Source organism: Dromiciops gliroides, chromosome 4 (genome assembly GCF_019393635.1).
Source record: "Dromiciops gliroides isolate mDroGli1 chromosome 4, mDroGli1.pri, whole genome shotgun sequence".
Lineage (NCBI taxonomy): Eukaryota > Metazoa > Chordata > Mammalia > Microbiotheria > Microbiotheriidae > Dromiciops > Dromiciops gliroides.
In genome coordinates this window covers 480,985,107-481,012,959 of record NC_057864.1, presented here as the reverse complement: position 1 = coordinate 481,012,959, position 27,853 = coordinate 480,985,107, and the positions used below count along the sequence as shown (strand labels likewise).

General features: G+C 47.7%; 1 protein-coding gene across 2 annotated transcripts in view; it reads right to left on the bottom strand.

Annotated features, from left to right (window-relative positions):
* Positions 1–10,552: 10,552 nt before the first annotated feature.
* Positions 10,553–27,853, bottom strand: part of COL26A1 (collagen type XXVI alpha 1 chain) — a 255,016-nt gene continuing 237,715 nt past the window's right edge. Inside the window, exons 7-14 of one of the 2 annotated variants that reach the window (XM_043964456.1) lie at positions 27,183–27,344; positions 25,053–25,136; positions 23,469–23,530; positions 18,724–18,786; positions 15,404–15,442; positions 14,073–14,157; positions 13,344–13,528; positions 10,553–12,412 (exon numbers count right to left, since the gene is read on the bottom strand). In XM_043964456.1, the coding sequence (XP_043820391.1) occupies positions 13,344–13,528; positions 14,073–14,157; positions 15,404–15,442; positions 18,724–18,786; positions 23,469–23,530; positions 25,053–25,136; positions 27,183–27,344 (680 nt within the window). In that variant the 3' untranslated portion in view covers positions 10,553–12,412. Of the gene's footprint in view, positions 13,529–14,072; positions 14,158–15,403; positions 15,443–18,723; positions 18,787–23,468; positions 23,531–25,052; positions 25,137–27,182; positions 27,345–27,853 lie in introns of both variants that reach the window. The other variant, XM_043964457.1, reaches the window with a different exon arrangement.

The following is a 27,853-nucleotide window of genomic DNA, read 5'->3' as shown; positions in this document are numbered from 1 at the left end:
CCAGAACCAAACCTAGTCTGTGTGACACCAGATTGGGAAGGGAGCTGGGGGGAAGAAATGGGTCCTGGGTCCTGGGCGACCAGTTGAATGAATGAAACTTGAAGCATCCTCAGTTTTTGTCCTCCTAATGAGATGCTAGTGGGCATCCTGAACTCAGGAGAGAGCTTATCCAAGGTTCTGCCTGTGGAGGGGCATAAGTGCCCCACCAGCTCTTAAAGGGCTCATGCACTCTCTATATAGAGAACAGCCTAGGCCTGATGTAGGAGGTGAAAAAAGGGTGAATAAAAGAACCTAAGACCTAAGCTTTAGTTCAGATATTAGCTCTCAAAGGGAGTCAAACCCCAGTCAATGGATAACTTACAAGTTGGGATGCTAGGTTATTGTACCCACAGCGATCAGTACCCATAACAGGATCATAAAGGGTCAGGTCATATAACAATAAGATACAAGACAGGGTATAGAAATTCTAATGAAAAATGAAGATGTTTTGAAACTAAGCATGGGAATCAGAAAGAGACATGTGCAGAAAAGGCCAAATTTGTTCCCAGATTCACCTAATGACCTGTAAACCCCCAAAACACACCTCCACTGAAAAAGGTACCCACCTCAGGGGTTGGCTTAGGACCCCAGGAACTACAAACAATTAGGACAGGCCCTCCCCTGTACCTCCCTAAGGTGGAGATTATTATAATGAGACTGATAATTTATCCATACTATAAATATAACTGTCTTTCCTTATTCAAGAGTTACCTTTCCACTATTCTGGTTCTCTCCCTGTGGTCACCCACAGTATTGAAATAAAACTTGGGAAACTGAGTCTTGTAATTCTTTTGGGATGACTCACAATCAATTTGACCCCACTCTTCCCCATTTTACAAATTCTTGTGAATGCTGCTGCTGACTCCCAGCTACGCGCATGAATTTGTCTGTTGCTCACCCTTTTCCCTGTGCTTGACACAGCCCTGTCCTTGTCTGTTTCTGCCTCTGGAGCGGTCCCACTTCTCCTTCTGGCTTTTCTTCTTCCTCCTTCTCACATGGATTGCAGGACTCACTAAGGACTCAGCGCTCTTTTCTTCTTTCTCTCCCATCACTCTCTCTGAGCGTGTCCATTTTGATCCCTTCAGCCTCACTTTCATTGCTGTCAGCTGCCAGAGCTGCATCTACATGAGCTGCCAAGTGTTTAGGTCCACAAAACAGAGACTTTACCTGGGAAGAGGGGTCAGAACCACCTTTTCTCTGCCCAAAGGGATGAGAGATTATTATTAATCCCCGGATCTCAATCCCCAAATGACTTAATTATTTCCAAGGTCTCACCATTTAATTCAGTGGGGAAACAAGACTCCTCAGTGGTTTCAGTAAACATGGGAAGGTGTCCTTCTAGGCATTAGAATTCTCAGTGGGATTCTCCCAGGCCCAGAACTTAGAGTAATTCCGTTTCCCTCCACTCTCCACCAGGCCTCTTCGGCTCAGTTTGTTGCTGCACGCTCCATGTGATGGACTCTTCCAGGATGTGGGGTGTCTTTCAGCAGAGTCTAAGTCTTCCTGGACCAATTTCCCCTCCCCCCATTATGCTTGAAGTACAGGGTAGATGTTCCTCCTTGATGGGAGTGTTTGAACAGTGCCTTTTGCCCACCAAGTTATCACGAAGAAATTGAATTATGAAATTACAAGAAAGTTTCAAGGTAAAGGGCTGGGAAGGAACCCCAGCCTGTTCTGGAGGGAAAAAGAATATGACCCAAGAGAAATAGGGGAAGAAGAGCCCCGTGAACACAGGGGGCCCAGTTCTAGCTGTGGAGATGGCTTCCCTCTGGGGGCAGGGGGAGGGAAGGAAGCAGCTGTTTGCAGTCAAAAGAGTGCCGTGGTTGCACAGGCTGTCATCAGGAGAGCCAGAGGAAGAAGAGATGGATTAGGGTACGTGCTGGTGAATTCTTTGCAGGAGGGCAGATGCAGTGATTTGTCAGAGCAGATGTGAATGATAGATTTCACTGGGCCATATATCTAGAACATGATAGAGAAACTGCTAAGATTGGTCCCACCTGGTGACCATTTCCAGCTTCTGGGAATCCATGCTGGAGCAAGTGATCCTGCCATAGAAAAGAAGCAAAATATCAGTGGATTCTGAAGTCTGAGAAGGTAAATAGCCAGTTAAAAGATGGCATCAGAGCCACTGGTCAAAGAAGATGCAGGAATACCCCTAGTTCTCTGCCCGGGATGCCTCAGAACTAAGGAGGGCTGGTAGAATATGTGTTTGCTTTAAATCTTGAACATATCAACAGGACTCTAGGAGAAAAGTGGAGGTGGAAGGAGAGATATGCCTCTGTAAATATAAGAAGAGAGAGACTAATGTGAGTACTCGGAACATAGGGAAAAGAGCAATGGGAACAGATGACGAAGGAAAGGCAGAACTGGAGGATTTTTTTTTTTTTACCAACAACAATTTCTGGATGAGAAGTATAGAATAAAAATCGCTATCAGGGAATTAAAAGCCCATGATAGCAGAGAGAGTGATGAAGAATCTAGCTTCCTTCAACCTGTTCATCTCAGCAGGTGCAGACTAAGTGCATTTCAAGTTCATGCAATTGCAGAAATACTGGCAATGGTCAATGTAAAAAACAGAAGATGGGAGGATTGTTGTAGGCCAGGAAATGGGAAAGTGTTATCTTGATTCTCAAAATGAGAGCCAGTCAAGTCTTCAAACATATAGGCAGTTAAGTTTGTTTTCTTGCAAAATTCTGAAATTCTTATTGAGGGGAGGAACTACCTCCATCTCTCAGCAGAGATGGGGTGTCTTGTTCAGGGAGTAGCAAGGAAGCCAGGGTCACAGAACTGCAGAGAAAGCACTTGGAGAGTAAGAAGACTGGAATGGGAAGAGGGGGCCAGCTTGATCCTAGAAGTGGTAGGGAGCCACTGGAGTTAATTGAGTGGGTGAAAAGGGGGTGATATGGTCAGATCTATGCTTCTTACCCCAAAAGTTGCATTTAAAAAGCCTTTTTTATTTTTGTTTTTGCATCTACTGGAATCCTCAGTTTATTCTGAGTTTTATTATTCACTTCTGACATTTTTACTAACCATTCTATTCTTCTCTTTCTCTTCAGTTACTTGTCCTCTTTTGTGTATTTTTAAATTCTGAATTGAATCTCTTGGGCATCCAGATTCAGTGTCCACTTTTCTCTTGTTCCTTAATTGTCCTAATGTATCTGTACTATCAGCACTTCATTTTTGAAGCTTCCTATTCCTCTTGGGTCAAGTTCTCATGAAGAGTTTAAGGAGGTGAAATAGTAAGCATCCATTCCTGAACCCTAAGATCTACTGTCCCCAAATCTTGGTTCATGTTAGACTCTATCCAACCTTCCTCTCATCTATTATGAAATCTGAGATGGATAGGTCAGGGTTTCCATCATTTCTACTACAGTGATTAGTTCCTCCTTATTGGTCAGAATCAGGGACATGCAGAGTCTCTTGATCCCTTCTATCTTTTGTAGAACAGAATGATCATTAAAGCAAGCCAGGAACTTCATAGAGTTACTCTGAGTTTGCAAAAGGGAGAGCTCCAGAAGATGTCTGAGAGTTAAACTCCTACGTCACGATATCAAGCCTCCATATCATATTTCTTAGTCTGTTTCCCAAATCCTTAATCCTTACTATTGCTCTAGCCAGTTGACCCACAGTATAACCCATGACATTTTCTTCTGTCTGTTCCCTCTTCATGCCTTCCTATAGTTGTGGCCTCAGGGATTCTGAATTACTCGGACAGTTAGGGTCGTCTCCATTGCCACTCGGCCCATGATGAGGGGCCCATTGCTACTTGATATGTAGGTTGGTACTTACTTGAGTCACATCTCAACTTTTTTGATACTAGCACAAATGCTAAATGCTCATGGGTGTGGCAGGTGAAATATGAAATAACTGAGGAAACAAAGGTTCAGGCTTCCAAGCATAGCAATTTATTGAATTAATTATTAATTTATTATTATGTTAATCGCATAACAATTTGGGACCAGACTTCCTCAGCTTGCCAGTGGACCCCAAATATAGGGGAGATGGATGTTTGTGCATTAAAAGAAGACAACAGGATATAAACCAGGGTGCAAAATTAGGTCATCTTGTTTCTAATTGGAGGAAAGATTAGGGGCTTTCTGAGTTGGGGGGGGGGAGGCAAGGGTGAACAGGTACAATTTCCTCAACAGAAAAAGAGGTGTCCCACTCCCACCCACCGAGTGTCTGTGTTCAATCAAAGGAGTGTGGAAGCGGTAACTGATCCGTAGGGGGCAAGTTTTCAGATAAGACACATGGGTTGCTTGAGATGTATAATTGTGAGAAAACTCTTTGCATCAAACTTCAGATCTGACTGGCTTTCTAGTGAACACAATCTAGATCTTTAGTTAAGGGCTTCTAAGCAACAGGTAGAGGTGGTCCAGCTTCCCAGCCATGCAGTGCTAGGTTCAAACAATGCAGTAAAGTTTTCTCACAATTCCCATAAGTGAATAATGTTTTCTCGCAAGACAGAAATTGGACTAGACCCATAATCGAATAGAAAGGGAACTGAGTCAGCTCTAGAACTGAGTCACAAGATGGAGGCAGTGTGATTCACTCTCTTCCACTTTCAACACCCCCCCACCTCACCCCACCCCATGCCAAGCCTTTCCTTCACTCATGACCTCACACCATTAAATAGTCTTTTCTGGTAAATGTATGTGTGGTTAACTGTTGAGGGGCTGTGTTGTGTAGTAGAGATGCAGGCTCTAGATTAGGAAGACCCAGGTTCTATGCCTGTTTCGGACATGCCACCCACAGCAGCTCTCTAAGACCCTCTGTAATCTAGCTGCTGTTGCTAGACTGTGGTGCAGGGAGCTTCTGTGACAAGGGAATCCTGGGTCCAGGTCTCCCATTCCTCAGCTTAACCCTTAGCACATACACTGGTCCCTGGGGGTAGAAATGGTGGAATTACTCAGTCTCTGTCTCCCCTGCTCTTCTAGGATTTTGTCCCCTTTGTTGCATTTCCCCAGTCAAATCCACTTCATTTTAACCCCCCCCTTTTTTGGCAGGACAATGGGGGGTTAAGTGACTTGCCCAGGGTCACACAGCTAGTGAGTGTCAAGTGTCTGAGGCCATATTTGAACTCAGGTACTCCTGAATCCAGGGCCGGTGCTCTATCCACTGCACCACCTAACTGCCCCCCCCCCTTTTTAATGGAGTTTCTAGACTAATCTATATGGAAGACTTTTCCAGAGAGGCAAGGTGATGGAGCAGAGGATAGAAACTCTCCATGGAGCCAGGAAGCCTTGGTTTCAAGGCCTGGACTGAGCCACAGAGTAGGAATGTGAGCCTGGGCTAGTGGGTTCCTTAGCCCCGGTAACTGCTGGAATTTATCAGGACATCTACCGTGCAAGAACTGGGAGGGGAATAGGAAGGGGAATGTCCCCACAGTTTTACTTGTGATACCAATTACATCATGGGACTTTATCCTTTGGACCAGAGCTGCTTCCTGTGCAGGACTTCCTCACTCATCCTGCACTTCTTTTCACCCTAACACTCTCACATCTTTAAAAAAATGATTGATAAAATAAGATTTTATATTACCAAACCTTTTCCCATCGACCACCCCTCTTCCAGAGAGCCATCCTATATGACAAATTCTATTCTTAAAGAAAGAAAACAAGGGGGAAGGGAAAAAAAGTAAAACCGATCAATATATCAAAAAATCTTGGACTCGGTACACCATGCCACCCCTGTGGTCCTCCTAGCTCTACAGCGGAGTGTATGCCTATTACTTAGTGGAGTAGAATTGCGATCAGTGGACCTTTATGCATAATGGTTTTGTAGCCTGTGGATGACCCGTAGTCTGCCCAGGGTGTGCACTGCAATAACTGAAATTCTCAATTATTCTCCCTCATCTTGCTGACCCCAAAGAGGCACAGTGTTGCTAGCTTCCAGTCTCAAAGCCAGATGTGAATTGTATAAGTTACAGTTTCACAAGGTCCACTTCTCCCAGTGGGTCACAGCCCATTCTTTATTTGTGTTCTCGATCTGTGTCTTGGCACTTGAAATTCTGCATTCCAGGTTTAAAAAATAAGCTATTTGTCTGACTTTCCCATAGGATGGAGGGAGGGAGCCATCCTTTTTAGTTGTTACAACCATATTTCCTCCCAAAGGCTCTCCCCATAAGCCTCAGGCCCCAGCACACCCAGGAAAGCATGATGCTCTTGGGCAGAAGGGGGGAGCATCTGGCTCTCTGGTGCATGCCATCTTCTCCTTTTAAGTATTTTCCTGGTTCATCCTAAGGATCCGGAGGCTGTGGGAGTTGTCTTGCTCACACCCAGCCCTCCATGTGCTAATGACTCCAGGATAGACTATGTTCTCCTAAAACTCCCCCAGATAATAGCAGGTGTAAGGTTCCTTGAAGACCAGTGTAATCTGATGATCTCCAAAAGTTCCATTGTGTTTGTGGAGAAATTCAGGACTTGGTTCAGCTTGATATTTTGGACTGGTCACCAAAACAAGAAATTCAGATGACTAGATTTACCCTAAATAGGAACTGCCTCAGGTCATAGACTGGAAAAAGGGAGCCCAGATAGCTTACTTGGAGCCAGTTCCAAGGACTGGCTTCTTCCCACATTCCCAGAAGTCAGGTTAATTTTTGAGTTTGGGTTGATGTCAGCTAAATGGCTCAATGGATAGACCACGGGGCTGAGAACCAGGAAATACTGAATTCCAATATGGCCTTAGACGTTTACTAGTTATGTGTCCCTGGGCAAGTCACTTAACTGAAATTTACCTCATTTGCAAAATAGGAATAATAATAGCACCTCCCTCTCAGAGTGGTTGAGGATCAAATGAGATAGTGTAAAGCACTTAGCCCAGTGCCTGGCATTGTTAAGGACTGTTAAGGGGGCTCCTGAACTTGTCTTTTTGATGGAGGAGGTAAAGAAGGGGTTAACAGACAAACCTAAAACCCAAGCTCTAATTTAGATCTGAGCTCCACGGGGGCTAATGGATAACTTGCAGACCCCAGTTCTGAAAGGGATTAATAGATAACTTAAGATTTGGGCCCTCATCAATATAAGCCAGGACCTAGGTTCTTGTTAATTGTTACCTGGAGGTCCAGTTTCCATTAATTACCACCCACAACATAAGCAAAAGGAGATAGGTCACAGAGTCCCTGACTGGTAAATGTTCTCACAACCCAGAAACCAGGCCTAAGAAAAAAGAGACTAGAAACACAGAGACACTCTGACCGTGGCAAGTTGAAACATGCCTTTAGGAACATACACATCAAAGGCCTAATTTGTCCCTAGATTTACCTTATGATGTGTAAACCCCCAAAACACACCTCCACGGAAAAAGGTACCCACCTAAGGGGTTGGCTTAGGACCCCAGGAAGTCCAAATTAGAATATGAACCCCCATGTACCTCCCTAAGGTGGAGATTATTATAATAAAACTGATAATCAATTTATCCATACTATAAATATAAGCATCTTTTCTTTCCCTGTTTGAGAGATACTCCCCCTATGGTCAACAGTCTTTCAATAAAACTTGTGAAACTGAGTCAGTGAATCTTGTAATTCCTTTGGGACGCCTCACGATCAATTTGATCACCTTAATTCCATCCCACATCATTTTTGGGTTGCCATATTTTCCAGAAACACTAGACCCAGGCAGGCAGGAGGCCCTGAATGTGTCAAGGGCGAAGGACCCCTCCTCCCGAAGTGGATATAATTTGTTGTTTACATCCCCAGCTGGATTCCCTGTGTGTCCTTGGGAGTCAAGGCAGGCACCAAACAGTTGGCACTAGGCTGGGCCCCTTGTAGATAAGCAGACCCTCCTGTCTTCATGGTCTAGCAGTTCCCAAGGGAAAAGAAAGTGGCTTCTGCTGTTACCTTGCTCCTCCCCTGGAGGGGGGGGTGGCAGTGGTGGGTTCTTTTCTTACCTTTACTGCCTTTACCACCCCTTTCCCCTCCTTGCCATGCCCCTTCTAGGGGAGATCCTGCTATTTCCTCCTCTCTCTGTTCTGCTGTCAGAACAATGCAAACTTCTGTCTGAATTGTGAGCTCTTTGCTCTGGCTTTGGGTTTCACATGCATGTTCATTTCTCTTGCAATCAACCTAGTTTTCCCATAAGTTTTGTGAAGCTGTGATTTTCTGTTGACAGCACACAGCAAGCACTCTGTAAGAAGATGCTATCTACCTCCAGAGAACTGATAAATAGAAGTGTGTATGGTACGGTTCTATGTGTGTATATGTATATGTACATGTATTTGTACACATGTGCATATATATGTACATATATGTATATATTCATGTGTGTATGTATATGTGTATGCGTGTATGTAAATGCCTATATACACGTGTCTGTGCACACATGTGCATTTATTTGTGTATGCACATACAGGTATATGTAAATGTAAATGTTTGTGCATACATATGTACATGCATATATGTATTGCATGTATAGCTGCATATGTTATGTATGTGTGTATATATGTGTGTATACACACACACATATCTGTGTCTAACATTGGCCTTCCCTAGGGCAGGGTAGGAGGCCAGGGAGGGAAGGAGAGAGGGAAAAAAAAATAGTGCCCAGCAGAGAACAAAAGAAAACTTTAGAAGGAAGCGTAGAAAAGCAGAGTAGCTTTGAAAATGATGTCCAGTCCTTACTACATTGTTTTTTCAAAAAAAGTAAACTGTGAAATGGAAATTAATGGATTTATATTGAATCCAATTTTTATGTGTGGTGTGTATGTGGAAATGTTCTTTTTAAAAAATCTTTGTCAGTTCAAAATGAATGTAAAGTTGGTTTTTTGTTTAGGCAATTGGGGTTAAGTGACTTGCCCAGGGTCACACAGCTAGTAAGTGTTAAGTGTCTGAGGCTGGATTTGAACTCAGGTCCTTCTGACTCCAGGGCCAGTGTTTTATTCACTGCACCACCTAGCTGCCCCTGAATGTAAAGTTTTAAAAAAAGGACATAGGGCATGGTAAAATGGGCACCCTCTCCTGCTGGGCACTTTCTCTTCTGGATGTTCAGGGCACTGCTCTCTCGTTTCTCTTCTCACCTGGTTGACCCCTCTTTCTCACTGTCCTTTGCTGCTCTCCAGCTGTGGGGATGCTCTAATTCCCTGCTCTGGGTGGGTTCTTTCTTTTTATACATTCTTCCACTCCTAGCAGTTTAATTTTTCCTCTTTATGCAGGTGGCATCCAGCCAAGTCTCTAGATCCAGGCCTCGCCTCTCTCCTGGGCTCCAGTGCCACATTGCCAACTGCCTAGTGGACATCCTGGAGATGTGTCGCAATCAGCATGTCCAAGACACCCAGTATTCCTCCCTGACCTTCCACTCACCTGTTTGCAAGCATGGCGGCAGCCTTGATTCTTGGCTCTTATCCACCACCCCAGATACTGGGGCAGTTGCCGGATCCTGTCCCTTCTGTCGGCACATCTCTCCTCTTGGTCAGCGGTCACCACCTTAGCTTGGGTTCTCCTTGCCTTTGGCCTGGACTGTTGAACACTCTCCCCTCTTCAATGCATCCTCTGTACCACTCCCCTCCACCCATTGTGACTCCAGGGCTCTAGGAGCAAGTTTAAATACAGACATTCCTCCCCTCTGAGTCCTCTTCGTGTGGCCCAGTCAACCTCAGCTTCTCTCAGTTCTATGGCACTTCTGTCTCTCTCCTTTGGCACTGGTAATAATGCAGCCCCTCCTCATCTCTGCTTCCTTGAGGCCTTTTCTGAAACAGCCATTGGTGCCTGTCCCCACCACTCCATGTCTGTTTTGTGTTTGTGTATGTACATGTTGTATCCCCAAGGAGGATGGAAGCTTCTTGAGCCTGGGGATTGTTTCTCCCCTTTCAGAACCCCCAGGGCCTAGCAGATGGCAGGGGCTTCATTTGGGCCAATCTTCTCATCTCTGTCACAACCTCTTTTTCTTTTTGTTTCTGCCCTTCCCCCTCCCCCCAACCACCTTTTCCATAAAACTGGGCTCCTAATGTAAACCCAGAGGTCCTGGAGACCCGAGCTCTCAGGATTGAGGAAGTGATAGGACATATATTATGCTATTTGGCACCCACTCCTCACCTCAGATCTGCAGAGTACCTAGGGATTGGCTGTAGCCCTGGTTGGGAAGAATTTGGAGGAAGAGCTGGAGAGCTTCTGACTTTGGGGCAAGAAGGAGAAGAAAGGATCTTGGGTCTGTGTTGGAGCACACGGTACCTGGCTTTTTGTGTGAGCTGATGGTGGTAACATCTAGTCTCTAGCCTCTGGCCCAAACTACAGAAGGACAACAGCTGATCTCCCTTCCCAGTTAGTTTGTTATTTCCTGGGGATTGGGGAGAGGGATCCCTTTCTGTTCTTCTGCCCTGAGGTTGTGTCGCTCTCAGGGTGTGAGAGGGGAGGAATGAAGACAAGAAAGAAAGCAGGAACAATGATTTGATTTTGGCCACCAGAGACAAGTTTTGTCATGTACAATATATTTATTTCTCAGATCATTACATGAAAGCCCTTGGACCTCAGTGCTCTTAGCACTGTTGTCCCACTGCTCTGTAAGAATGCCAAGTATAAGATGTCCCCTACAGCCCAACAACACCAAAGCAAAGAGAGAGAGAAGTCAATAACATGAATCATAACGTCACAGGAAAATAGAGAGATATGCTGCCCACTAGTGGCCTAGCCATGGAGGCCACTTCTGCCAGGCAGCCACTTTTAACCAAGTTAAAGTGAGTTACTAAAACAAAAAGCAGAGGCTAGCTAATGTTTTCCTTTGGGAAAGCCCACACAATTGTAATGTGTAGATAAGGAACAAATGGTTAGAGCATATAATAAAATTCGGAAAGTTGGGACACTTCCATGTACAGAACACACCAACATAAATAAGAAAAAGTCTAAAAATGAGCGCTGAACCATAATACCAGCATTTTCTTCAATGCTTAGAAATGTGCTCTGTGGACTTGTAGAGAACTTGGGATTCATTTACTTCCCTGTAATCATAGACACCAGGAGGTTGTTCCCCCGGGTCATAAAATCAGCATCATGGAATGCCATTGGAAAAAGGAGAATCAGCCCGAATTCTGGCCAGCCTTCTTCCCTGTGGCTTTTTCTCTGAGGATGCCATCGTGTTCCAGACTGAGTTTCAGCCTGACCACGATCAGAGAGGGGAGCCCAGCATGGAACCAACTTGGTTCTAAGCTCAATGCAAAGAAGAGAAAATAATTTTCTTTCTTTTCCATTTTTCCCTCAGTGAGATAAACCAAGCTGGAAAATCATTTAAAAGGAAAGGAGGGGATGCTGGTGATCTTGGAAAATCTGAAAAGCTGCAGAGGGGACCAGTGTGGTGATGTGATATTGGGGAGATGGGAACAGACCCATAAAAGAACACCCCATGGAAATAGAGTGAAGCCAAATGAAAGGCCCGGCCAATAAGGATCTCAGCTACCCACCTGTGGCCAACAGGCAAGTTTGGGGTATCTGCTATTAGTCTCCATGGGACTTTGTAAGATAAGATACAGTACAAGCTCTTGAAAGTCCTCTCTGAACTAGGGAAGTTACTTTGGGTGGTGAGATTATCATCCTAGGGTCAGGTGGTTGGGCAGGTCCAGAGAAGGCTCACCCAAGTCTGGCTTCTAATAGCACCAAAATTAAAGATACAGTACCACACAATTAGGAAGTAGTTGGAGTAGGAAATGCTGTGTTTGGAAGATGGAGTTAGTGACCTTTAGACTGGGGGCTGGCTGTGGGGCTGCTGCTCTGCCCTCTTTCTGTCCACCCCAAGCACCCTGCTGAACTCTAATTTGAAGGGTTGGGACATGAAATGTTGCTCACTCACAGAACTTGACCAGAGTAACTATCTTAATAAGTGGGAATGAATCAAGCACAGTATTCTAGGGAGGGAGTAATCTGGTTCAAATCTCTGTCCTCCACTCAAAGGATCAATCCTGTCGTAGGGCTCCCAGCTTCCATTATTGATCGGATGCCAGGGACTTGCAGTCACATGGGTGGGACATCTTTCTGATCTGAAAGTGGTCCAAAAATAAAAAAAAAATTTAAATTTTTTAAAAAATGAAAGTGGTCCAGTGAGTGACTTCAGCTGGGAGGCAATGTTTTAGGCCCAGTTGTTAGATGAGTCGAACTTACTCAACAAATTGGGTTTCTTTTCCATGGAGGCCTTAGGGAAGAATCCAACAAGCAAACCTCAGAAACAAGCGGTCATCTGAGTGTGGGAGTGAGGATGGAGTCTTTGGATGGGAACTGGCCAAGGGACTGGTGGTCTGTGCTTCTGATGGGCTATTTCTTGGTTACTTCCTTTCAATTGCTGCTGCTCTTTCCCCAGAATTCTGATGAACTCTTGATTGGTATTTCCCACAAGATGGACTTCTACAGAGGCTTTGCTGGGGACAGACACACTGAAGGCAGTTCCTGTTTGTTCTTTGAGATATCACATTGGGAGGGAAGAGATCAGATGAATGGGAACACACCGAGCGGGCCTGCCCGACCCAGCTCAGTGCCTGTTTTCACCAGGATCTCACTTCCGGCCCTGCTATGGTTAATGCAATTTTGAGTCCGGGTGAAGGGTGGGGGAAGGCTAATGAAGGAGGTGGATGTACAGGGCCATTACTTGTTCTAGGTTCTTAATAAATTCTTGCTTGTTTAACGGACCACATGAGCATCTGAATCCCTTTGGCTATTTACTGAACACGGGCAAATAATGTTTTGTTGCATTTTCCTTTTTCACTTGGGGTAACAAAAGGGACCCTAGTCTTTGAGGACAGAAGTGACAGCCGAGTCCCCAAGACGAACTTCTTCTAGGGAGTTGGTACAGGGTTAGTATAGGGTGTCCTTCCGGGGCAGATGAAGCATAATGGCTGTGGCCCTGATGCCCAAGGGCACTGGAGACAGGCCAGGACTTTCCAGGAAGGGGCTCTGGGTTCCTATTTCCAGCCACTGTGAATGAGCATCCAGCTTTACCTGCTTGGTTTGCCTTAAAGGCATTGATGGAGAGCTGGACCAACAGGGAAACCTTCTATTTTAGTGGGGCTTTGGTAGGCTACTCTCCCCATGATGCCCCTGGATGGGAATGCCCAGTGGTGATGCCATTCACATACCCATATCTAATCCCTCAGGGGTTACCCTCCTGCCAGCCCAGACCCCCATTCATAGGAGGGAGAGGGAGGGAGAGGATGACCACTGCTAGCAAGGAGCCTCCATGAGCACAGCACTCACACAGTCAGACCCCTGCCCTCCAACCCCCAGCTTCCCTTGCTCTAGGCTCAGGACCACAATTGTGAGCATTTGTGTCCAGATAGATACTGTATCTTTAATCAGCTCTCAGGGTTATCACAGGGGGATGAGAGTCCACCTATTTCAGGCTGCTGCTGCTCTCATTACTGCTCCTTCTGGGTTCAATGTTGTCGAGCAAGGAAGAGATGGTGTCATAGGGCTGGGGTGGGGCCAGGGGCCCTCCTCGCTTCATCTTGTTGCTCTGTAAAGCGGTGCCCAACGCTCCATCTTGTCCAGAACCTGGTTCAGTGGAAGCTAGTGGGTCTGCAAGGAAAGACAGCACCTTAGCCGTGTGGATTCGGTCTCTTTTCTACCACCGAGTGGCCACCTTGGTGGCACCGAGAACAGGGAGGGATGGCAAGACCTCAGGATGGCCAGGGAACGCTCTCTGGCTCAGAGAAGGGAAGCCAGGCCAGGGGGAGTGCTCTGAGGCAGCAGACCCGGGATGATGTGGCGGGCTCAGGCCTTTGGAAGCACGGCCCCTTCTGCTTGGGAAGCTGGAGAACATAGATGTGACTGGGGGTCTTGGGCTCTCCGGGCCTTTCAGTCCCCAAGTGGCTTCTAATTGAACAGCCCACATTTGGTCTGGGCAGCTTTGGAAGCCCCAGGTTGCTTCTCTAGGAGAGAGGCAGGCACGCGGTTGGGTGGGCAGGCATCCTTCGAGGGACTCCACAAGAGAAGGAAGAGGCTGCCACCAAGTGCACAGGGGCCACTCCCACAGGCAGCTTGGCCTCTAGGCAGTGGGGCTCCCACCTCCCACCCCTCCCCCTCCCCCAGGTCTGGCCTGGCACCGTCCGCGGACACTCACCGTGGATGCCAATCATGTGCTCTAGAATCAGCACCCTCTCTGCTAAGATCTTCAGAGCTTCTCGAAGCTGCTGGACTCCCTCACTCTGTGGGAACAAGAAGCACCCGCCTCAGGAGGTCTGTTTGGTAGGTGTGAGGAGCAGCAGCAAAAAGCTGGGCCACCGAGGCTGGGGCTGACCTTGGGGAGGTCTGGGGGCAGCGGGGATAGGTCGGCTATTGGTCAGTAAGGAGCCAGATGTTGGCAAAGCCCATCCGTGCACTGGGGTCTGGCACCAAATGGCTGCATCATAGGGTCGTCTTGTTATTTTACAGATGAGGAAACAGGACCAGAAGAGTAAGTGACCAGCAGGCAGCGAGTGGCAGAGCTGGGACTGGAGTCCTTGTCCTGGGACTGCCAGGCCAGCTATCTGTCCGCTGTTCTGGACTCTCTGTGCTTTGATGTGGATGGGGAGCTAGCCAAGTGGCTTGCAGGTTCCAGGATTCTGCAATCTTACGTCTAGATAGTGCCCAAGGTATTTGTGTGTGCATGTGTGTGTATGTGTGTGTGTGTGTGTGTGTGTTGTCTCCTGACAGGATCAGAAGCTCCCTGAGGACAGGAACTGCGCCTCCTGTTTCTGTTACATCTGCCCCAACACTTCAGACATTGCGGACACACACAGCATTCCGTATTTCCTAGGATCTGAGGATTTAGAGGTGAAAAGGAGGTGAGAAGTCATCTACTCCAGTCCCTTCTGAGAGGGAGAAGGAGCAGGAAGGCGCCTTGCCCAGGTCAAGCAGGTACTAAGTATTCCAGCCACGATAGGAGACAGGGTGGTGGAAAGGCAAGAAAAGTCACAAGGCTAATCTTCAAATACTGAGTCTGTTCCTTGTTACCCGTGTGCCCTTAGGCAAGTGACCTACCATGGACTCAGTTTCCTCGTCTATAAAATAGGGGTAGGGTGGTCTAGATGACCCCTGAGGTTTTTTTTAGCTCTAGATCTAGGATCCTATGAAACCAGGTCCTCTGACCCTAAATTCAGTGCTCTTTGCAATGCTTCTACATTGAGAAAGGATTGGGGGCAGCTAGATGGCGCAGTAGATAGAGCACCGGCCCTGGAGTCAGGAGTACCTGAGTTCAAATCCGGCCTCAGACACTTAACACTTACTAGCTGTGTGACCCTGGGCAAGTCACTTAACCCCAATTGCCTCACTAAAAAAAAGAGAGAGAGAGAGAGAGAGAGAGAGAGAGAAAGGATTGAATGTCTCCTAAATTGAGCCCAACTCAGGTAGACATCAGTAAATGAGAAATAAAAGGAGAATTACATTTATCAAAAAAATTTAGACAATTTTTACCTCTTTTCCCTTTTCTACTCCTTTTAAACCAGGTTCACCCTAAAATAAGATGAAAGAATAAAAAAAGAGGTTATTAAATAAGTGAAGGAAATTAGTAAATCCCAGCTTGTCACGAATCAGATAATCATATTTGTGGTGGGGCAGCAGAAGCCTTCTGGCTACTCTATGGAGAGGAGGCAAGTGTGCCTGGAGTGGAGTGGGAAGACTTCTAGAAGAGTCCTTTAAAAAAAACTGAATTAAGAGAACCACATGTAAGGTACTATTCACAGCTATGGCTGGGGGAGAATTCTCAACCAATGAAAGGAGAGAGACCATTATGAGATAAAACAGATAATTTTGATCACATGAGATTGTAAAGCTTTTGTATGAACAATATAAATATAATTATATATAAATATAATTAAGTGGTTGATTGGGAAAAATTCTATTCATCAAATATTTTTGTTAAGGCTCTGATATCCAAGGCATAAAGGGAAATAACACAACTATACTAGACCAAGGGCCATTCCCCCACAGATAAGTAATCAAGATGTATGAATAAAAAGATTGCCAACTATTAACCTTCATATGAAAGAATGTTCCAAATCACTAACAACAAAAGAAATGTATATCAAAATAACCCTGAAGTTTCAGTTTGCATCCTGCCAATTGGTAAAGATGAGAGAAGATGGGAGTAGTTAGTGTTGGAGGGGCTGTGAAAAGAGGGGCACACTAATACAGCATGATGGAACTCCCACTTGGTCTACACGTTCTGGAAAGCAGTTTGTAACTATGTGAAATAACTCTACTCTCTGACCCAGAGATCTCACTGGTGACCATTTATACCCCAAAGAGGTCATTAGTGAGTGCTCTTAGCTGAGCATCTCAAGGATCTGTCCTTGAATCTGAACATGCTGTTCAATGGTAATGCATTAGAAGACTACTCTGTTATTTATCTGTGTGACCTTGGACAAGTCATTTAACTTCTAAATCTGTGGTCCTACAGAGGCAAAACATCACATGACTTTCAATTTTTCAGGGGATGGCAGAGTTTGGAGGGGGTTCTTTACATATTAGATGATATAGTCAAAAAGGTCTAGGGGGCAGCTAGGTGGTGAAGTGGATAGAGCACCGGCCTTGGAGTCAGGAGTACCTGAGTTCAAATCTGGCCTCAGACACTTGATACTTACTAGCTGTGTGACCCTGGGCAAGTCACTTAACCCCAATTGCCTCACTTTAAAAAAAAAAAAGGTCTTGACAGAATAGAATAATGGAATGAATCAATTAGAAGGATAAATGTAAATGAAATCTTACACTTGGTTCAGAAAATCCACTTCACTGATACAAGATGAAAGAAATAGTTTCTGTGAAAAATACCTGGGAGTTTTAGTGGACTGAAAGACCAATATAGGTCAACAGTCTGACATGGCCATGGGGCAGGTGAGAGGTGAATACAGTATGTGTGAGTCAACAACTCCATTGTGTCTGCCATAGTCAGGTCCTTTCTGGAAAACTGTTCAGTTATGGGTACCATGTATTAGGAAAGACATTCAGGAGCATGTCCAGAAGAGTGTGACGACTGGAGAACTCATCACATGAACCTTGAGTGGAGCATGTGAAGGTCAGCCTGGAGGAGAGAAGACTCAGGGGTCCCCAAAGAGCTTTTGCCAAGTATCCGAAGGGCTATAAGGCGGTGGGATGATATCCTGTGTCCCCAATATCTTTGTGCAGTTGAAAGCTCTGATGTGCTCAAGGGAGCTTTATAGCACACTAAGACTTGTACCAGGCAGAAGGGGAACAGTATTTATTTGAAAACACAGTCGAAGGCTTGAAGCAGAGAACAAGTCCCTGACAGTTACAGCTATTTGAGAGTGGATGGACTGGCCCAGTTGTTTGTGGGTTCTTACTCCTTGGTCCTCAGTTGGGACTCCACAGCCTCTGAGATTCTTTCCAGCTTAGTGTCTGTTTACATTGGAGTGGCTGCATTGGTTTCACAGAATCACAGGCCCTCCCAGCACAATTTTGCTGATAATTGTCGAGCCCAAACATTTCTCCCACTTCCTATTTTCTTTTATTAAATACACTCTGGTGGGAACGTTTTTTCATTCCCTACTCCTCTTCCCCTAGAACAACTCTTCTCTGCTAGACACTCCCCCTTGTCTTCTCTCTACACCACTGGGAGAAGCTGGTTAGGTCTCCATTTCCTGAATCACCCTCAAGTCCTGGGGTGCTCATCAGCAGTGGTTTCTGTAGTGTCCCTGGAATTGAGGGACACTGTGACTCATGGGAACATGAAGGTCTAGATAGAACCACAATGACCACTTTCTAAAAGGGATTTTCCTTTTGGTTCTGCAGTCACAGCTTCTGTCTCTTAGCTGATCTGTGCACTAAGCCCTCAGCTCACCCCCCAATTCCCTAGTGAAGGGACATGGGGGGTTGGGTGTAGCAAGTCACCTGGGGTATGGGAGCCATTTCCTTTAACCCCATGGGTCCTCCTTTTCTTCTCCTCCCTTCCCACCACCTGAACCTTGGGGACTTCCTTGGCACACAGGCTTACCAGTTCCCCCTCCTTAGCGGGATAATCTCTCTTTGCTTCAGCCTGTTCATGTACAAGAATGCTCATGAGTTCCACCACACTGGATACAGGTGATCTGGGAAGAAGCATCGTTGGGTTGGGCTGGAAGACTCTGGCCCCTCCCAACCCAGAGTCTTGGCTGCCTTTCCTTTTTCCTCCAGGTATGGTAGCACAGTGGTATTGTATGAGCCCAAAAAGCGGGCACTTACTGAGTTCCCCCGCTATGCCGGCATTGGAGATGACAACCATGACATGATCCTTTTCCTCAAGCAGCTTATATTCTATGGGGGGAGATAGACCTTGGACAGCAGCCACTTAAGCGGGTGGGTTGCAGGGATGGCTACTGACAGCTCCCCATAGTCACCATTTCTTTTATTTTTATTTATTTATCTATCTATGCATTGATTTATTCATTCATTTGCTTATCTATTTGTTTGTTGATTCATTCATTTATCTATCATCTATCTATCTATCTATCTTTGTGGGGCAATGAAGGTTAAGTGACTTGCCCAGGGTCACACAGCTAGTAAGTATCAAGTGTCTGAAGCCAGATTTGAATATCTTATTTTTTTTTAAATGTATTTTCTTTTTTTTCTTAATGGTATTTTTTCCCCTCTATATCTTTTAAAAAACAAAGTGTGGCTTGGACTAGAACAAGGGCAGGTGAATATAAGAATATTTAGGAAGTCCACGGACTCAGGACTGTAGAGACTAGACTTGATAATCTGGTCAAGATTCACCTTAAGTTCTAAAAATTGGTACTTACTCGATCTCCTCTGTCTCCCTTGAAACCTTTAAAGCCTCGGTCCCCTGGAGGGCCTGGATTGCCCTAGAAATAGACCAAATGGTGGAATGACATAACATTCCTTGGTTGGTCAGGCCAGGAACACATGACCACAAGTACTACTCCCTAACTGAGGTGGGCTATTTGTTGGGCAAAGGCTAAATGGAGGGCCGTGGCCTATCCAACTACAAATGCTGTCACCCTCAAACCCCCCCAATTCTGGGAAATGCAGTGGCTTGGGGGCTGGAATTTTCACCAACTGGGAAATGGCCGGCTGGTACTTGAGGGGACAGCTCTTGGCTAAGGGGACCCTGGAGATGATTCCAGGTGGACCCTGACTCAACACAAACGTATAAAGGCAGGGAAATGCTGCATGTGCCTGCCAGTAACTTAACTCGAGTTGTGAGAGCCCAGAAAGGTGCCAGCCCAGGGGTGCAAAGCTGCTTGTGGGAAAGGAGTAGTTTTTGTTCCTGTCTTCATAGTCCCAGTGTCAATGCAGGGCCTTTTATGTGGAAGGTACCTAATTAATGCCAGTTTAATTGTTTCCGCAGAATCTGAAAGGGATTTCCCAAACCCGTCCCTGCCTTAGAACAAAGCCCAGACCAATCACAGCCAGGTGTGAGGGCCTGGTAGTCATGTGGGGGGAGCAAGAGAACAGGATGGGGGGACTGTGGGCCTCCTGGGAGAGCCCTGGAAGCACCACAGAGCTTGGTGACCTTCATCCACAAGAGGCAGTATTGTGGGCACTTGAAAGACACCTGGATTTGCAGCCAGAGGATCTGGGTTGGAATCCTAGGTATGCTCATTGCTTGCGTTCATTTTGGGCAAGGCAGTAAGTTCCCCAAGCCTCAGTTTCCCCATCCGTAAAATGATAAGCTTGCCTAAGATGACCTGTAGAGTTTTAGAAACTTCTAAACGGTGATTTCACGGACATGTTTTCTTGTCCTCGCAGCACCCAGATGTGTGCCTTGTGAATAAATAGTAGGGTGGTTTGCTTGTTGGCGTTTGGGAGTCCTGGGGTAGAAATGAGATGGGAGGGAGAGTGAGGAAAGTGGAAAGGAGAATGTGAATGTTTTTGGACACATGACTTTTTCCGCTCCTCTGGGCCTGAGGGGCAGACAAGGCTTGGCTCCTATTGTCAAAAAACTTCTGGTGCATGGTGCCAGGCCTGGGTGTGCTTTTTGTTGTTCCCCATAGTAGTAAGCCCCAGTCCTGAAGCCGGAGGTCAGGCAGATCCGTGCTGACCACCTCTGTGTGTTACCCAAGGACGCCCACAGAGCCTACAAGTTGAGCCAAAAGAAAGATCAGTGGAATTTCAGGGGCTGAACCAGGCACTTGGTGGAATCCTTCTTGGTAGGGGGCCCTGCTCTGATTTCCACAAATCACGCCAGGTGGGTAATATCTATGTCACAATTCATGTGACATGAATGAAGACAGAGGCAGAACCAGCTGGGGAATGAGAACCCATCACAGTAAGAGCTGCGGTGACCACAGGCTGGGCTCGTCAGGGTGGGAAGAGGAGGAGAAGGCCTATGCAGTGACATCAGGGACCCAATAAGAGCAAAGGGGTTCCCCAAATGAGAAATGGTCAAAGATATGAACAGGCAGTTTTCAGATGAAGAAATTAAAGTTATCTGCAGCCATATGAAGAAATGTTCTCAATCACTCCTGATTAGAGAAATGCAACTTAAAACTACTCTGAGGTACCGCCTCACACCTATCCAATTGGCTAATATGACAAAAAAGGGAAATGATAAATGTTGGAGAAGATGTGGGTCGGGGCAACTGCTTTCAAGTATTGGAAGGAGTTAATTCATTCTTGACTTCCCAGGGCAGAATGAGGAACAATGAGTTGAAAGGCCATTGAAAGGCCCATTTGGGTTGTCTGTTAGAGAAAGCAGAAGGGGCTGCCCTGGGAGGGAAAGGACTAGGCCTTCAATGGAGGCCTTCAAGGAGGTAGCTCTTGTGGGGGGATGGGGGGGCCCTCTTTGAGATTCTGGGATTCTGCCATGGGCAGATACTGTGGCAGAGGATGGGATAGAAGGGATAAGCCACTGGGAACGTGGTCCAATGTCAGCTAAAACCTGAAGAAAGCAAGTGACTGAGGGGAGAGCCAAGCAGAGTAAAGGCAAGGACTTTCCTGAGCTCTCTCCAATTCCCTTCTAGACAACTTTAAAATCATGCTTCAGAATATAATTCTGTAGTGATGGAACGACCACAGGATGGGGTGAAACAATTTTCTAGTCCAAGACAACTTAGAAGGTCAGCAGAAAAAGTCTGTTTCACTGGGATGAGAGTGGAGCAGAGTCTAGTATAGTCTGTGCCCAACAAGTCAGCAGGTGGCCTTAAGGGTGACTGAATCAGTAGCAGCAGCTTCTGGAGCTCTCAGCCCATAGGAAAGGGGTTCAGACAACTGGTCAGAAGGAGATGACAGGGGACCCTTTGCTGGCACTGGGTGCAGGACTCTGTTGCATTGTCCATACGTGGTTCTAAGTCACAGTCTCAGGGTGGAAATGGGTGCTTGTTGTTGCTCGCAGACCAGAGCTTGGGCCGGGAGAGCAGTGGCCACACCTTCCTTTAGATCATACCACCTTGGGAGAACTGAAAACTTACAGAACACCCCCCTTTCCTGAAACAGCAGCATGAAAAACGTGAAACTTGGGATAGTGCCTCCTTCATCTTGGGAGCAAAGCCAAACTTTAACATGAAGTTAAAAGTAAAAAAAAATAGGCTGGAAGAATGAGCTAACAAAAAAGTACCTGACCATAGAAAGTTACTATAGTGACAGGGAAGATCAAAAGATAACTTCAGATCAAAACAATGTCAAAATAGCTAAATGCAAAGCCTCAAAGCAAAATGTGAATTGGTCTTAGGCCCCAAAAGAATTCCTGGAAGAACTTAAATAGGAGAGGTAGAGAAAAAATTGGAAAAAGAAATTAGTGATGCAAGAAAATCATGGAAGAAGTAGTTTGGTAAAGGAGGCACAAAAATAATGAAGAAAACACCTTATAAACAGAATAGGCTAAATAGAAAAAGGTGTGTAAAATTCACCGAAGAAAATAACTTCTTAAAAATTAAAATTGGTCAAATGGAAAAGGAGGTACAAAAGCTCAATGAAGAAAATAATTCCTTAAAAATTAGAACTGAGCAAGTGGAAGTTAATGACTTCATGAAACATCAAGAAACATAATCAAAAGAATGAAAAAGTAGAAGAAAATATGAGATACCTCGTTGCAATAACAACTGATCTGAAAAAAATATATCGACAAGAGATAATTTAAGAATTACTGGACTACTTAAAAGCCTTGATCAAAAAAAGGGTCTAGACATCATATTTCAAGAAAGTATCAAGAAAACTGCCCTGACATTCTAGAACCAGAGGGTAAAATAGAAAGTGAACATAGAAATAGAAAAAGACCCAAATAAAAAACTCCCAGGAATATTATAGCCAAATTCCAGAGCTCCCAGATCAAGAAGAAAATATTGCAAGCAGCCAGAAAGAAACAATTCAAATATCGAGGCTCCACAGTCAGGATAATACAAGATTTAGCAGCTCTTACATTAGATGATCTGAGTTGAGGAATGGCTGAACAAGTTATGTTACATGACTATGATGGAATACTATTATGCTATAAGAAGTGATGGGCAGGACTTAAGATGAAAAATGCTATCTGTCCCCAAGGAACTGATGGAGTTTGAATGCATATTGAAGCATACTCCAGGTGTGTTCTGTTCCAATACAGATATGCCCAGGGAGAGGTGCCACATTAAACTCCAGGACTGCAGGATTTAGAGCTTCGAGGCTCCATGGAAGTTGTCTCGCCAAACTCCCTCCTACAAAGAAAGGCACTGAAGGTGAGGCAGGGAGGCTGCTGTGGATAGAGAACAGAAGCTGGGTTGGATCACCCATTCAGAGTGCCTTCTTTCTAGCGGGGCTGGATTTGGGCTTGGATCTTTAGGTTTGCCACTGCACGACCTTCCCTGTAGAGGAGATGGGCTCTGTCGGGGAGAGCAGCAATGACATAATTTCTCACCTCTCCTCAATACAGGGACTTGATCATATTGAAAAGATGCAACCAAGAATCTCCAGACAGGAGACCAAGCCTCCAGCATCTGCCAGTTCCACGGGATACTTGGACGAACAATGTTTCTGCCACAGCACCACACGCACCACTCGGCCCCTTCTGGGGACATTTTTTTTGCATGCCAGTTGGCTACCATTCTCTTCTGGCACATGTTTTTTGCTGGTGCTCTGAGGCTTGTAGAACATAGCTGGAAGGATCCACTGTGGCAGCTAAACCTAATCCCAACATTTTATAGATGAGGAAACAGGCCCGGTCTTGCCCAAGGTCACACAGGAAGTAAGTGGCAGAGTCAGGGTTTTAAACCCATGTCCTCTGACTCCTGATCTCAGCACTCTGCCCCACAGAAGTGCATTAGGCCAAGTCGGATGTCTGCTTTCTTTGTCTGTTTGTTTTTAAGGCTAGAACACATTGCCTCGTGTTTACCCAGACTAAACATTGCCCTCGAATGGGGGTAAGAGGTGACAAGGTCCAGGAGCAGAGGGAAGCCCCGGGCCCACCATCCCATAACTACCCTGGGGGTGACCTCAGTGGAAGGGGCATGAGGGGAGCCGGCTGCTCCTTTTGAGGCAGGAGTTTTCCTCTGTGCCCAGTCCCACCTTTCTTTGCTCCCCCATCCTGGGCCCAGCGTGTGGCCTTCCTTACCTGGGAGCCTGGAGCTCCCATGGGACCGGGGGGGCCATTGGGTCCAGAGGGTCCAGGGGGGCCTGTGGGACGGAAATACTTACATCAATTTCATGCAAAAGACAGTTTCTACTCTTCCCCTTCCTGTCCAATCACTCCCCACTGCCGGACACAGGCGTGGGTGGAGGCAGCCTGCTGAAATGAGCTGCCAAGAGGCCGCAGGATCCTCCGATCCCGGCTCCAGACCTGGAGGAACCCCACGGGCCACTTAGTCCAACCCATCATTTTACAGATGAGGAAACTGAGGCCCGGAGACGCCCTGCAGGGGTCTCTTCTTTTCTCAGCGGAATGAAAAGTAAACTCATGAACAAGTCATCCAGCCAACAGAGAGTGTGGGCAGCGTCGTCTCTGAGACCCGTGTTTAGAGCCGGGACTCCCAACTGCTCACTTGCTGTGTCCCCCAACAAGCCAGAGCAGATAAAAATGCTGCTTCTGGAGCCCCCCGACCCTGTGGGAGCCGGTCCTGCCTGGACCATTGCAGGGGGTAGGCCTGCCTCCAGTCAGCCTCCCTCCTTCCAGCGCTTCCCCCTTCAGCCACTAAAGGGCAGGCCTGACCACGTCACCCCCTTCCTGGCCATTGACCACCACCAGTGGTTCTTAGCCCTTCCAGAATCGAGTAGGAAACCCCCTGTTGGAATTTTAAGGCCCTTCCCGCCCTTCCAGAATTCCGGCCCTTTACCTCCTCGTGGGAGGCGGCACTCCCCTGGCACCAGACCCCTTCTTGGTCCGGGAATGTGACCCTCCATCCTGCCTCATCTCCCTGTCCTCACTGCCCTGGCTTCCTTCAGCCTCAGCCAAAGTCCCACCTGGTACAGGAAGCGTGTCCTGCTCTTCTGGTGACTCTGATCATGGGGCTTCTCTTGGCACATGTTTATCAAACCCTCAGTAGAACAGAAGCTGAGACCAGTGACCAGTTCCTGTCTGTCTCTGAATTCCCAGTGACTTAATGATGCTGGGCCCTTTGGCCGGGATTATTGACTTGCACAGAATGGCCCCCTGGGTGAGGCGTTCAATGGCAATAGAGGTGGGTGAATGCTGCTGCCTCCCGGTCCAAAGTCGAGGACGGAGGGTGCTGGGGCGGGAGCAGGAGGCCCGAGTCTCCAATGCCAGCATTATTGGGTTGGCCCTGGCTGCCAGGTGTGGCCCATACATACACCGGTGTGTACCCTGGGTGGCTACGAGGGAACCACGTGGCCCGTGAGCAAGGAAGATCCACAGGGCTGGTATGTGGGGGACAAGCCGGGCCCAACTGGACTGAGGGCAGAGGAGGGACCTCGGGGTCCATCAGTTCTAAGCCCCTCGTGTTGAAGATGAGAACACTGAGGCCCAGGGAACTGAATGGACTTGTCCAGGGTCACCAAGAGGCAGGATTTGAACCAGGGCCTGATTCTAGAGACACTGTTCTCTGCATTATGCCAGCCTGCGTCCCAGGGCCCCAAGTATGTTAGGCTTGGGATTCTGGGATTAGGCAGTGGTTAGAGGTAAAGGCCCAAGTTGGCCCCCAATGAAGCAGCACCACATGAGTGTCTCTGGCTGTCTGCTTACCTGGTGGGCCAGGGGGGCCCCGAGGCCCAGGGATCCCTGCCATGATGGTGTCTATTATGGTGGAAGACAACTGGGAATCGTCATCTGTAAGAGAGACACGAGAACCCCTTACCCACTCCAGGAGCCCTTGGTTAGTTTGGGGGGACCCACAGCAGCTCTCCCCAGATCCTCTCCAAGGGACAGGGATGCAGCGTGGGAGTGTGACTGCTGTCATTCCGGAGACGGGGCTTGGGCCATGGAATGCTGCCAACCCCTTCCCCTCTCTGGAGCCTACAATGCCACAGATGGGCAGAAAGGGAAACTGAGACTCAGGGAACATCCGGCCCCTCATCCCCCAAGGGCCTGGGGCATGACTGCTTTCAAGGACAGACAGATCCCTCAGTGGACAGAAGGGAGATCCGGGCCAAAGGCCTCCCAAACCAATGGGAACGAGATGGCTGAGGGCCTGGAGTGACCCAGGCTGGCCTGGCTTCTTTCTCTGTCACTGCTCCTTGGCTCCAGAGCAGCCTCATGGGTCATTGAGGCTACTTCTCCCAACACGAGGAGCCTGGGGTCTAGAGAAGGGAAGCAACAGCTTCAAGATGGTACAGCAAGGTGGTGGCCAGCCTTCCACTGCCCAGCACACCTCGGCAGGAGAGAAGCTCCCTGTCCTCAGCCTGATAAAGGTCTTCCCAAAGAGGTGGCGGTGGGGGTGGGGTGGAATGCTGTCCAGCCAGGGGACACCAGGAGCTCTGGACCTTCACACTGAGGCTGACCGCAGCAGCCGCCTCCTCCCTGAGTCCTGTTCTTTATACCCCTCTTGGCTCCTACCTAATTAACGCCCAAGTCAAGAGATGACAACTACTCCCATTCCCACCCTCCCCGCCCCCCCCCAACCAGATTATATATTAACTGATGCCCCGCCCCCAACTCCTCAGAATCATTGCAAGTTTGGCTTTGTCACCCCCACTAGCAAAGGTGGCCTTGTTACTCCACTCACAGGGCAGGGCCAGGGGACAGAGGGGGACAGCTTTTAGCTGAAGCTGCCATGGCATTTTGCCTGGCATGACATTAAGCCTCATACCACCCAATGCAGATCACCTAATGGTCACTTTCAGAGGCTGAGGAAAAAGAAAGCTAGGGACGAAGACTTGATTATCAGTCAATTAGCATTTTGAGCACCTCCTATGTGCCAGGCATTGACGTGGGTACTGGGGATGCAAGCAGAGAAATGAAGCCCTCCCTGCCCTCAGGGAGCTGAACCACGTGTAAGGTACACATGGGTTTTGTCTTTTTGGGGCAGGGTTCCAGCCGCTGGCTTTCCCAGGGTTCAGTTCCAAGGAGGAAGCTCTACATCAAATGATCATGTGTAGTAGGGACAACATGGACTCTGGCATCAGAGGGCCTGGGTTCAAGTCCTGGTTCAGCTTCTTTCTGCCCACGTGGCCTTGGGAAAGCGGCTAACCCCTCTAGGACTCAGTTTCCTCTTCTGTAAAATTGGGAGTTAGACTTGATGGCTTCCAAGGTCCTTGCCATCTCTAGGTCTAGGAACCCAAGTGGAAGTGATGCGTCTTGAAGTAGACCCCACGGCAGAATGGTGGGCATCTCACATAGCTACAGGGCAAAGGGCAGAGGAATCCGAGGGCCCGGGCTCAACTCCTGCCCATGAGAATCACTGCCATGGGCACACCCCTTCCCATCTGCTTTGCATGAGGGGGTTCACAGGCAGGTTCTGGAGGTCATTTTTAGGGGAGGGGCTGCAGCTCTTCCTTCTGAGAGGTGCCAGCCCCATGTCCAGGCTGGGGTCACCATCACCAGGGTCAAGGTCTGGGGGAGGAGGCTCTGGAGCAGACTCCACGTTGGCTGCCCAGGCTGGACAGAGCCAGGCTCCGGAGATCTTCAAGAGCCAGCCCTGCCGGAGCCTCCTCCTAGCTCCCAGGTGCCCGCTGCCGACCCCCAACACGTGGCTTCTCCTTTGTTCTCTACCTTCTCACTCCTTTCTCCACCCAGGAGAAAAGGTGCAGAGAGAGTGGGGGGGGGGCCAAAGCTCCCACCCCGGGTGGCACAGAGGACCCCAACCCTCAGCTCCTTGGCACAAGGGCTCCCTGGCCAGTCCCCAGAGAGCAGGCAAGAAGTACAGCAAACACTTACTTTCTTTCTCTCCTGTGGGCTGGAGGGAATACAAAACCCCTTGTTGGAAGGGCGGCAGGAGGCCTGGACTGCCGGGAGGGCCGGGTGGGCCAGGGGGTCCAGGAGGCCCAGGGAGCCCAGTCTCTCCAGGGAGTCCCCTTGGACCCTGAGGCCCCAGGAGCCCTAAAATTCAGAGGAAAGGGAGGAATCATGAGTGTCCAAGCAGGCATAAACCTGGGGTGGGGCAGCAAAGATTCCGATTTCTGTAGCGGTTTAAGGACAATTCAGCCGGTGGCCGGGGGTGGATGAGGTGGCCTCTGGTCCTGTTACTGGACCATCTTCCTAACAAGTGGGTTCTCTCTTTCCTTCCAGAGCAATCACTGACCACAAGGAAAGTGGCCAGTGAGAGGCAGCTGAGACTGTTTGGCTTGATCCACTGTCCTGTGGGCAATCGGGACCCGCCTGGTCCTTGGAAGGTGGAAGACTGAGCTCTGGGCTCTGGTCCTGCCAGTCGGGCGCCAGACCTTCCAGGTGCCATTTCCACACTCTGGGTCTCAGGTCATCTTGAAAACAAAGGGGCTTGGGCCTTTCAACGGTTCCAGATTTTGGAGCAGAGGCTTCTCGGCTCTCACTTAATCATTTTGTAACATCCCTGGCAGGGAAGTGCTGTGGAAAACAAAAAGCTAACTGAG